This window comes from Cervus elaphus, chromosome 15 (assembly GCF_910594005.1).
Source record: "Cervus elaphus chromosome 15, mCerEla1.1, whole genome shotgun sequence".
NCBI lineage: Eukaryota > Metazoa > Chordata > Mammalia > Artiodactyla > Cervidae > Cervus > Cervus elaphus.
This window is the reverse complement of record NC_057829.1, coordinates 65,901,474-65,912,860: the sequence shown is the minus strand read 5'-3', so window position 1 is coordinate 65,912,860 and position 11,387 is coordinate 65,901,474. Positions and strand designations below refer to the sequence as shown.

The following is an 11,387-nucleotide window of genomic DNA, read 5'->3' as shown; positions in this document are numbered from 1 at the left end:
TCTTTAGGGAGACCTGCTGAGGGAGACCCGACCTCACTGGGTGTGTATTAGTGTTTCAGGGCTGCAGTAACAAATTACCACAAACTTGTCTTTAAACAACAGAAATGTGTTCTCTCACAGTTCTGGAGGTCAGAAGTTCAAAACCAGGATGTTCACAAGGCTGGTTTGTTCCAGAGTGCTCTGAGGAGAATCCATCCCATGCCTCTTTAGTAGCTTCTGGGCTTAGGCAGCTATACTGCTTCTGTCTTCACACGACATTCTCCTTCTGTGTCTTTGTGTTGTCTCCCTTTCTGTCTTATGAGAATACTCATTCTTGGATTTAGGACCCATTCTATTCTGGGACGATCTCCTTTTGAAATCCTTACCTTAATTAAATCTGCAAGGACCCTTATTACAAATAAGGTCACATTCTGAGGTTCTGGGTAGATGTATCTTTTGGGGGCCATGATTCAACCCACTACATGTGCCTCCAGTTTGATGAGGGAAATCTAAGTCCATTCTTGGAGAGTCATTGACTCTGAAAGGAGAAATATCTTCCCACTCAAAGAAGCCCCGCTTTTCTTTTTTCCTTTTGGCTGCACCCTGTGCAGCGGGATCTTAGTTCCCTGAACAGGGATTGAACCCACACCCCCAGCAGTGATGGAGTCCTAACCACTGGACCACCAGGGAATTCCTAAAGAAGCCCCTTTGTGATGGGAAATTTGCTTCAAGCCTGATCACCGAGAGCCTTTAAACTGAGAAAAGCACACAGATGTTGGTGGCAGGAAAGGGTCAGCCAGGTTATTGTTCTCTATAGAATGATGTGAAGGTGTTGTGTCCATCGTGTAAGGATTTGGAGAAGGAGTGAAGGGGAGTTTCTGCCTTCACAAGGCAAGTGAGGCAAGGAAGGCCCAAGGTCTTAGCCTTTGCCCACCCCGTTTTTCTTCCTCTCATTCCCAGATGTTAATTAACTGATGTCAGTGTTAATACTTTCTTGAAAATGAACTCCTATATGATCATTAACAAAGTAGGACTGTTCCTGACAATGGTAGGTGTCTTAACATACTGGGGGAGCCATCAGGGTTAAAAAGATCCAGAAGGGTTTATTTTGCCAAACCAAGCTAGCTCCCTGAGCCCTGTTTCTTACTTCCTTACTGGTAAGGAAGTAAGTTACTTCCTTACTTACCAGGGCCTAGCCATTCAGCTGGGTCTGTTTCTTTCCCACTCTGGGCATTCGATTCCTGAACTGGGAGCCATATAAGCCTTGTAGTTGGTACTACCATGCCTCCTTTCTTCTTTTCCACAAACAACAAGAGCCTCAGGTTGTTTGCTACTCATTTAATCTCTGGGGATCCTCACATCTGTAGACTGGATGCTGAAGGGGGCCACCAGCTCTCCTCACATCTCTTTGCCTCCCCTTAGTTACAATCTCCCTAAAGACAATTACATGCTACCTTTTCCTTTCAAAGTTTTTACAGTTGATCACTGTGTGGAAAGAGGGCCAAAGCCTGAGGAAGGTTTGAAAAGTTCATTAACCTGGGAAATTTCTGCCAACTCTGGTTCATGGAATGAAAGGGCTGATAGCCTCTCCTCTTGGCTCTGGCCTGAAGACACCAACTGGGGCAATCATTCATCTTCCCTTTAACTCTGTATGACTGGCTGTATTTTGAGCATTTCCCAGTTAATTTTTCTCACCTCTGTATTTCCTCAGCTGCATGCAGGAAAAGCCCCTTTATGGAGTTCTTTTTTAGAAGAGTCGTCAAAGAGGTCCCAGTAGGGTCAACTCCTAATCCCCCCCTTTCCTAGAATTAGTTGCATGGATTTTGAGTTAGTGAAACTTGGAACACCAGTAAGGGACCCACAGTCTCTTCATGGCATCCCAGAAAGAGGGGATAAGAAGGCGCAGACATTGTGGCACATGTAGGGTGGGCACCCCCCAGCTCAGATCCTTCTTTTGTACTACCACTCCATTTCCACCACCCACCCAGATGTGAACACCCAGGTGGAGAAGATTGGGATGTCAACAGGGTTTATAATACAGAAGATTTGTTGAATTCAACTTTTAAGAATTTCAGTGTACTGATAGACTCAGTGGATTTGATCATCAACATGCATAAGCTCAGAATCCATTACTTTGAGAATGTGGTGTGAGAGATGTGAGGAATGAAAAGAGATGCCCAGAGCTTGACAGGATGGTGATTGGGAACTGAAGCTGCGCACAGAGGTGGGAGAGGCAGGGCAGACTTGGGACAGACTGACAATTGTTTTTTTTTTTGGCCAAGTTTTAGGGTTTTATTGTTACAAACACAATGTGTGCACGAGGTGTCTACTCATTTTCTTGGCTATGCAGCCTGGCATTAGGCTTGGGGACTCTGATGGCCAGCTGGGCTGCTCTTTCCTCAAAGGTTCTCCAGTTCTTGGAGGAGATATTGTGAGCAGTCTTGGCACAGGAAGATTTGTTGCACATTAGCAGCACCTCAAGTTGCTTGAGGTTGTAGACCAGGAACTTCTGGAAGCCGCTGGGCAGCACGTGCTTTGTCTTCTTGTTGGCCCCTAACAATGTCAGGCATCAAGATGTGGCCCCTGAATCTCCTGTGCAGCCTATTGTCAATGCCCCTGGATTCCCCCAGTTTGCTTAATTTTGACATATCCATCTGACTGGTGCCAGATGAACTTCTTGGTTCTCTTTTTGATGATCTTGGGCTTCATGAGGGGTCTGAGGGTGGCCAGGATGCCAAGTAGGAGATGGCTGCCACTTTCATAGGCAGTACCCAGGAAGAAGAGCTCCCTCTTGTTTTCCTGATGGCTCCTCAGCTATCCCCAAAATGTGAAATGAAGGTGAATTTTCCCAAATATAAAACTTTTCGAGAAGCATAATTTCAAAGCTGAGGCTCTAGGCTGCTCCTAGTGCCAGCCTCGTGTGGTTAAGGGTGGGACAATGCCCACTTTTCCTGGGTACAAAACAAAAATAATAGAGACTGTGAGAAGACTGTGTGTCACCTTGGAATCTGAGTGGTTGCCAAAGCCCAAGGACCTGAAACCTCTGAAAGACCTGGACAGTCTGCTTCCCCAGAACCTTTAGCTCAGGGAGGCCCAGATGAGGTGGACTGACCTCATTCTTGGTGAAGGCCACCACCTGCTCACCCTTCCTCAGCTCTTCACAATTCCTTCCCTTTTCATTTCCCAGATAATGGAAACCTCTGTGAGACCAAATCTAGACTAGCTAGATGTCCCACTGGCTCTGGTTATGATTCTGGTGAGAGGCCCCGAGGGACCCCTCTCTGCTCTGTCCTCCATCCTGCAGCAGTCACTCTTGAGAGCATCTAGCATCTTCTGCCTTCCAGAGTGAGAGCCTTTCCCCGCCTCCGCCAGGTCTGTCTCCCCCTTCCTGTCTCCTCTCTCTCTTCTCCTGGTCCAACCTCATCCTCTTACTCATCTCTCTGCCTCTGTCCTTCTTCACCTTTGTTCTTGCTCCTGTGTAGCAACCTTTGGAGTAGGCCCAGGCTCTCCCTCTGGGAACTAGAGGAGAAAACACCCCAAGGCTTCTACTCACAACTGGTGAGGGACCCTGGTCACTCAGCCCTGACCTCACAGCCTGATTCAGCTTCCCTTTCCACCTGAATTTTTGTTTACCAACAGAAATGGGGATCCACGCAGTAATAGTACAGCAGTTTACAGTTCACACACACGGTCCATTAGCTTTGAAATTGTGATTCTCAAAAAGTTTTATATTTGGGAAGATTTACCTTCATTTCACATTTTGAGGCTAAAGTGGGACTTTATTGATTTTGAATAAAATCCGGCATCTTTTTCCTATATTTCAAATTCATATAAAATACAACCACAGTATGCCTTCTGAGAAAAATCTGCTGTGCCCTCAACTTCCTCTTTGGTTGGATCTGGTAGCTGGGGCAGTTTCCACCCTGGACAAGAAGCATCCTGGCAGCTCAGGTTCCTCCCTCTTCTGGAATAGTATCTACTAGGACACTGTTGTAGTACAAGACCAGGATCCCTTCCCCTCTCCCCCATGATTTTGCTCTCTGAATTCTATCCTGACCTCTTCCTTTTTCCTTGCCCTCAAAAAAACCTTAATTTACCACCTTCAGAGGCTTCCTCAGTCATTAGTCCAGAAATGGGCAAGTGCGTGCTTATTTGAGGCTTTCCAGGTGGCAGGGGTAATGGGTGGAGCTGGCAATGATGAGAATAACCACCAGGGGGAGCCTGTGCCTAAGAAGAGACTGAGTGGGGCCCTGGGGAGCCATGGTGAGGATTTGTCTTCCCCTTTTTCCATGGTAGTGCAGGTGCCAGGCATTCCAGCCTCAGGTGGCTCCCTATGGAGCTGGGAGTCTACAGCTGCCTCCTCCCCACTGTCTGACTCCTTCTTTTTTCCCTGACCATGCAGGGAAAGTGTGGCTGGATCAGAGTATGGGAGGAAAACTGAGTGGTTTGGATACTGCCTACTCTGGCCACCAATTTCTTACAGGCCACATGCAGAGAAAGGGGTGGGCTTTGATCTCTGAACTTGGCAGGCTGGAGAAGACTTGGGTTGCTGTAGTCCTGTGTTCCAGTCACTGGGTGGCACAGAAGCTATGGACTGTGTCTAAACAGTGAACCCCCTGGTGAGGCAAGGGAAAAGTGGGTGGGCAGTAGGGAGATGAAAAAGGGAGGACTGGGCTCCATGGCAGTATGTGCAGGTAGAGGAGCCTCAGGATTTGCTTCCTCTCCTTTGCCCAGACTGCATTCTGGTCTTGTCTAACTTAGTTTCACCTTCAAGTTTTCCAGGGACTACAGCCGAGTCACCTTGAGAGAGTTCCAGAGATGAGGCACACCTGTGGAAATGACTACTCACTGGCCTAGGAGCCTCCTCTTCACCTCCCCAGGGGCCTCAGGCCTTCCTACCACCTCCTGCCTAGGGACCTTGTTGTTGTTGTTTAGTCACTAAGTCAAGTTTGACTCTACTCTTTTGTGCTCCCATGGATTTAGCCCGCCAGGCTCCTCTGTCCATGGGATTCTCCAGGCAAGAATACTGGAGTGGGTTGCCATTTCCTTCTCTAGGGCATCTTCTCGACCCAGGGATTGAACCCATGTCTCCTGCTTGGCAGGGGGATTCTTAACTACTGAGCCACCTGTTTAAAACCTTCAGCCCCAGAATTTCCCCCTTTACCCGGGCACCCAAGATGAAGGACCTCAGCTCCTAAATCCCCCATTTCCCCATGTCCCAATATCCCTATCTAAGGACTCTCTCTACTTTTTTTTAAAATTTGACTGCGCTGGGTCTTAGTTACAGCATATGGGATCTTCGATCTTGCTTGTGGCATGTGGGATCTTTAGTTGTGGCATGTGAAGTGTTGCAGCTTGTGAGATCCAGTTCCCTGACCAGGGATTGAATCCAGGCCCCCTGTATTGGGAGTGTGGAGTCCCAGTCACTGGTCCACCAGGGAAGTCCCCTCTCTCCACTCACCTACCTGTAGCCCTCTGACTCAGGGGCCAACTTTCTGATGGTCCTCTTGCACACTCCACCAGAACCCAGTCACACAATATTTGCATCCCTGAACTGTTCTCCAAAGTCCTGAGGCAAGGTTGGGGGTTGCTTCACCCCACTCATTGGAGCTGGGGCATGAGCAAGGAAAAGAGCAGTCAAATAGCAAGTCTTTAAGAGCAGGTGGAAGTTCCTATTTAAGCCCAGCTGCTCCCCTCAGAGCTGCCAGGCTGGGTGGCTCCCCTATTTGTGTGTGTACACTAAATGCTAAGTTGATTCAGTTGTGTCTGACTCTTTGCACTCCTATGGGCTGTAGCCTGACAGGTTCCTCTGTCCATGGGGATTCTCCAGGCAAGAATACTGGAGTGGGTACCCACTCTCTCCTCCAGAGGACTTTCTGACCCAGGGATTGAACCTGCGTCTCCTGCGTTGGCAGGCGGATTCTTTAACACTGAGCTACTGCAGTTACTAGCTGAGCGCAAAGCCAAGTGGCAGTCCTTACCTTGGGCCCAAGCCATGGACAAGGGATGCCTGGGGAGTCTGGGATGATGCTGAGTAGCAGCACCCAGAGTCCCACCCTAAGCCCAGAACCCAGCTGAGGAGTCCCTTGGGTAGCAGCAGGTAGAGGGCCAAGGCCTCTTCAAAGGGGGTCCTGCTGACTAAATCCAGAGGCTCAGAAATCTCTGCTGGAGATGCTCTTGTTTCTTGGTTTAGGCAGTCAGCCTCCAAGCAACCCTGCTCCAGTGACTTTTGTTACTAAGCCAGAGGTCTCTGCAGATAGCTCTCCTGTTTGTGGTCAACCTTCCCCTTAACCAGTGGCTGCTCCAGGAATCCTAGGGAGGACAAGCATGGCCCCAGAGCCTAGCACAATTCCTACTTAGGAACAGAAGGGTCTTGGGGAAAGGAAGTGTGAACCTTGGCAAATCCCCCTCCTCACAACAGGCTAGAGGAAGAATGAGCCAGGAATGAGAAGTGCATTCAAGCCCAAGCCAGCATCAGCTGTAGGGCTATACAGTGAGTAAATGAGTGAGTGAGTGAAATCGCTCAGTCGTGTCTGACTCTTTGTGTCCGACTGTAGGGCTATACAGTAAGATGGTTCAAATCATAGAACTCCTACTTTCTAGTTGCCTGACCCTGGTCAAGTAGTCTTTCTAAATCTCTTTCCTCACCTGTAAAATGGGGATTAGTACTTTCCTGATGGGGTTATTAGAAACATTATAAAAGACGGACTATTTATAAAGGCTAGCAGAATACTCATAAATGTTAATTATTAATATTTTCATTATCGGAAGTGGCCACTTTAGCCAACAGTTCAGATTCAACCACTCCCTCTATGACCAACTCTATGAGGTCCTTAGCTGTTCAAACACACAAACTATGTATTCATTTCTGGAGTGTTTTCCAACACCAACCATCAGTTCTCTGTGGACGTCAACTGGGTGTTCTGCAAGTCAACTCAGTTCTGATACTAACTACATGGAGTTAGCATAGGCCCCACAGGTTAAGGGCTCAATTCCACAAGACCACCTTCACTTCCAATACCAGTCACAAGTCACTGATACTTCTGACTGGCTGGCTATAAATTGCGAGATCCCATACTATAAATTGGGCTTCCCTGGTGGCTCAGCTGGTAAAGAATCCACCTGCAATATGGGAGACCTGGGTTTGATCCCTGGGTTGGGAAGATCCCCTGGAGAAGGGAAAGGCTACCCACTCCAGTATTCTGGCCTGGAGAACTCCATGGACTATTCCATCGGGTTGCAGAGTCGGACAGGACTGAGCAACTTTTACTTTCACTTTCATGCTATAAATTGGTTTGACAATTTGCTAGAATGGTAACAAAACCCAGGAAAATACTTATGTTTACAGGTTTATTAAAGAATACAACTGCCAGATAGAAGAGATGTATTGGGCAAAGAATTGTGTGGGGGATGTGCATGGGGCTTTCATGCCCTTTCTGGGTACATCACTGTTCCAGCACCTTAATGAGTTCATCAAGCCAGTTCATCAAATTTCCCTGTTCAGGAGTTTTTATAGAGCTTAATCTCTAGTCCCATTCCCCTCCCAGGAGGCTGAGGATGGGCTGAAACTTTCAACCCTTTCACCACTTGGTCTTTCTGCTGACCATCCCTTATCCTGATGCTAGGGGTCCCCACTTTTAGTAGCAGTATAAGTTTACCTTATTAATATAAATGCAGGTTTGATATAAAGGGGTTTGTTATAACAAAGACACTTCTTTCACGCATATCACTCAGGAAATTCTACGAGTTTTAGAAGCTTTGTGCCAAGACAGAAACCTAAGGACAAAAACCAAAGATGTTTATTATACCATTTTATATATATGTATACATACATATACATATATATATATATAAACTGCTCAGAAGAGAGGAGTATTGCACATACAGGTCCCACTCTGGCTCCTCCAACTCCTAGGCACCTTTCCCTGATCACTGTGTCCCAGAGACAATTTTCAGCCTGTGTCAGTCACATAGAGACCCTGTCCAGATGGTGCCCAGGCCTCCAGGCCTGGGTGGTCTGATGCCTGGAGGGCTGACACCCGAGGTGGGGTGGGGGGTGGAGTGCCTGGGTCCCACAGAATGTCCTCATATAAGCTTAGAACTGGGCCAGAGGCTCGTCCTTGAGTCCCAGTCTGCTTCAGCAGGGCTCTGAGCAAGCCCACAGTGAGAGGGGGCTCTGCCCCAGGCTCAGGGAATGGGGCGGGGGGCTCCAACTCATCTGGGAGGTGTGTCCGCAGTAGAAGCAGGAGTTCAGCTGGAGCTAGGTCTGGTGGGCACAGGCGGCAAAGCAGGGGGAGGTGAGCATCAAGCCGACGATGCCGGGCAAATTCGGCCAAGAGCAGTTTGAAGATCTCGCTTCGAAGCAGGGGGCTGGAGGGGCTGAGGGCCAGGCCAGCCTCCAAAGCCCGCTCCCACTGTTCCTTTTGCACCAGCTGCCCCACAGCTTGGAGCACAGCTTTGGGCCGCCCACTGCCCAAAAGTAGGTCTAGCTCCAGTGCTTCAGGCCTAGTCCCCTCCTCACCCAGTACTGCCAGGGCTCGGCGATAGAGGGGCAGCCCTGGGCCTCCTGCACCCCAGCCAGGCCCTCCCTGTTGCTGGGCCAGCTCCACAAAGGGTGGCAGCCATTGTGGCTCCAGCCGGCAGAGGCACTGGCACAGGAGTTCAAAGGGGGGCAGTATGCCATTGGGTGGTTCTTTTCCAGCTGCTGTAACCCCCAGTACCTTCTTCCACACATCGGGGGGAGCTTGGGACCTCAGATGGCCATTGCCATCTGGCTGGAGCTGCAGGACCCTGAGGATGGCACCCCAGGCTGCTGTAGGGAGGGCTTGGAAAATGGTGTTGAGCTGGGCCAGCTGGTCTCCCATCAACTCAGTCCTCAGCAGCCGTGCCACTTCGTGCTCTGCCAGCTCAGTCCAGCCAGCCTCCTCCTCATCCCCAGCCACTAGCTGGGCTTTGAGCTGTTCTAAGCCCCTGTAATCCCGAAGCTCGGCCCTCAGTGTGGCCAACAGTGCTGATGGGGACACATGGCCCTGGAGGATGGATGCCAGGGCCTGAGGTGCCCGGAATGTGCTGTTTTGTCGCAGTTCCTCTGGGGTGAGCTGGGCACCCCGCAGGCTCCGTCGCTGGTAGTACTTGCTGGCCTCCTCAAACACCATATCTTCAGCTGAAGGCAGCTCAAGGCTTTGTGGGATTTTCCAGCCTACTTGAAACAGACCCATAGCTGAAAGCAAACGAAGACCCCCTCGAGTCTCCAGCTCTTCCTGATCTTCCATGCCAGGGGCGGGGGGTTCCAGCAGATGTACTCGGTCTGTACTCAGGATCTTCCTCTCCAGCAGCTGCCCACTGCCCATGTCCAGCAGTTCCAATGTGGAGCCCAGCACACAGGCCAGAGTGCCATGAAATGTGCCCAGTGCTGCAGACCCTGCCAGGCTGGCAGGTGCCTCCTGCAGGGTGCCAACAGTCCGGGAGCCACCGTGGGGCTGTACCAGGCTTACGGTGCCCCTGAAGTCAAGCCACATCAGGCCCTGGGGAGTTGGGGCCCAGGTATGTACAGTCAATGGCTGCCTGGGGGACAGCAGTCCAGGAAGGCCTCGGAGCAGTGTCCTGAAGTCCCATGTGTCCCCTCTTCCAGGATTCAGGCTTTTACTGTGGGAGAGGCCAAGACATGGGGCGGCCACCACTACCTTGCCCTTGCTTGGGCTCCAGATGAGCAGAATATGACCCAAGCCAGGCCAGGTGGTGGCAGTGGGCACCAGGAAGAGGTCCTTGCGGGAGGTCAGCAGCCCGAAAGCGGGGCAGTGGTGCAGCAGTATGTGTGTGCTGCCCAGGTTGGTGCCGGCCTCCCCGCTGGGCTCGAGGGTCCTGACGCACACACAGTGGCTGAAAGCCACTGCGGGAGGCCCTAACTGGCTCTCAGCGCCGGCCTGCCGCTCCTCGCACCACACCAGGCGGCCTCGGGGCGCCGCCACGGCCACCACACGGGCTCCACCTCCAGGACACAGCTCGGTGCTCTGCAGCAGCCGCCAGCCGGGCCCCACCCCCGAGCCCCACACCTCTACTAGGCCACTCTCCCACACTAGGACTAGCGCCGATCGCGCCGGCCACGGCAGAAGGAAGGCGTCTAGAGGGGAGGGCTGGCCAGGCGGCCAGGCACTTTCCAGCTCCGCGCCGGGTCCACGCACCGCGACCAGCAGTTGCGGGGCTGGTGATCCCGGAGGTCGCAGCAACAGTAGGTGGCGGCCGTCTGGGCTGCAGCGAACTCGGACGGCTGGGTCCCCGGCTAGCAACTCCCGGAGCCGGGCCGCGCCGCTGAAGTTGCTCAGATCTGAGAGCAAGCGCAGAGTCCCCGCACGCTTCATGGTGCCGCCCGCGCCGGAGCACGCCTAGGCCCGCCGCACCGTAGGGCAAGGCCCGTCTCTCAGTCCCGGGTTCCCGCGGGAAGTCGAGGATGGGGTTGAGACTTCCGTCCCCGGTCGACTGGGCGAGCCAAGGCCGGGTTAAGACTCAGCCCCGCCCAGCCCCGCCCCTCACGGCTAGCTCTAGACCAGCGCCTGTTTTACGCCCTGCCGGCAAAACACCGCCCATCAAGGGGGTGGGGGCGGCTACAGGGGCATAGCTGTGGGAGGAGCCGCGAGAGCACCCAATGGTCTCAGAGCCTCCGACCTCGCCAACCCTGGGGACGCTTTCAGAGGCTGGCTGCCTCAGGCCCCAGGAAGCCGGGGAGTGGCCCACAGTCTGACTAAAGAATCCGGATTCCAGCCCTTTCAGTATCCAACTCCTAACGCTTCCCTTCCCTCCAAGCCACGCTCTCTCATTCCAATTTATTCAGGAAATTTTTTATTGAGCACCTACTAAATGCCTGGCTTTGGGGAGACAAACCTGAACAAAAGAGAAAAGCTCAGCTTCATGGAATGACAATCTAGTGGAAAAAACAATAGCTAGTACTTTCTTAGCACGTACTGTGACTCCTACCCCCTCTTAAAGATGAGGGAAATGGGGGAAAAAAATAAGGGAAATGAAGCACAGAGAGATAAGGTACATTGACCAAGATCACACACCTATTAAGCAGTAGAGATAGAGGTAGGATTTCAACCACACGCAATCTGGGTCTAGGGTCATTGCACCAAACCATTTTATCAACAACCCATCCAAACTAACAATGTGCTAGAAAACAAAATTAAAACATACTTTAATGGTACTGAGTCTGTGTGTAATCTCTTCAGCACCTACAAATTGATATGCAAGTTCTTTCCACCCCAGATTGCCTTCTCAGATGCTGTAGTATTCTTCTGTCCTCCAAGTCCAGTCCATGAGCCTTGCCCCTCCCTCCCTTTCTGCACAACTTCCCTGAGAATTGCATCCATATCTGTTTCATCAGCCTCATTTTGTCCTCGTGCTCTCAGTATGGA

At 51.3% G+C, this 11,387-nt stretch overlaps 1 protein-coding gene and 1 pseudogene across 1 annotated transcript; both read right to left on the bottom strand.

Moving 5' to 3' along the window:
* Positions 1–2,305: 2,305 nt before the first annotated feature.
* Positions 2,306–3,731, bottom strand: LOC122708553 (annotated as a pseudogene).
* Positions 3,732–7,315: 3,584 nt separating this feature from the next.
* On the bottom strand, positions 7,316–10,480 carry HPS6 (HPS6 biogenesis of lysosomal organelles complex 2 subunit 3). The gene has a single exon (XM_043926669.1). It carries the CDS (start codon positions 10,335–10,337, stop codon positions 7,932–7,934), a length of 2,406 nt encoding a protein of 801 aa, XP_043782604.1. The 5' UTR covers positions 10,338–10,480; the 3' UTR covers positions 7,316–7,931.
* Between the last annotated feature and the right edge of the window lie 907 nt (positions 10,481–11,387).

Coding starts and splice junctions, on each gene's coding strand:
- HPS6 (XM_043926669.1), bottom strand. CDS start 10,337: ATGAAGCGTGCGGGGACTCTGCGCTTGCTCTCAGATCTGAGCAACTTC.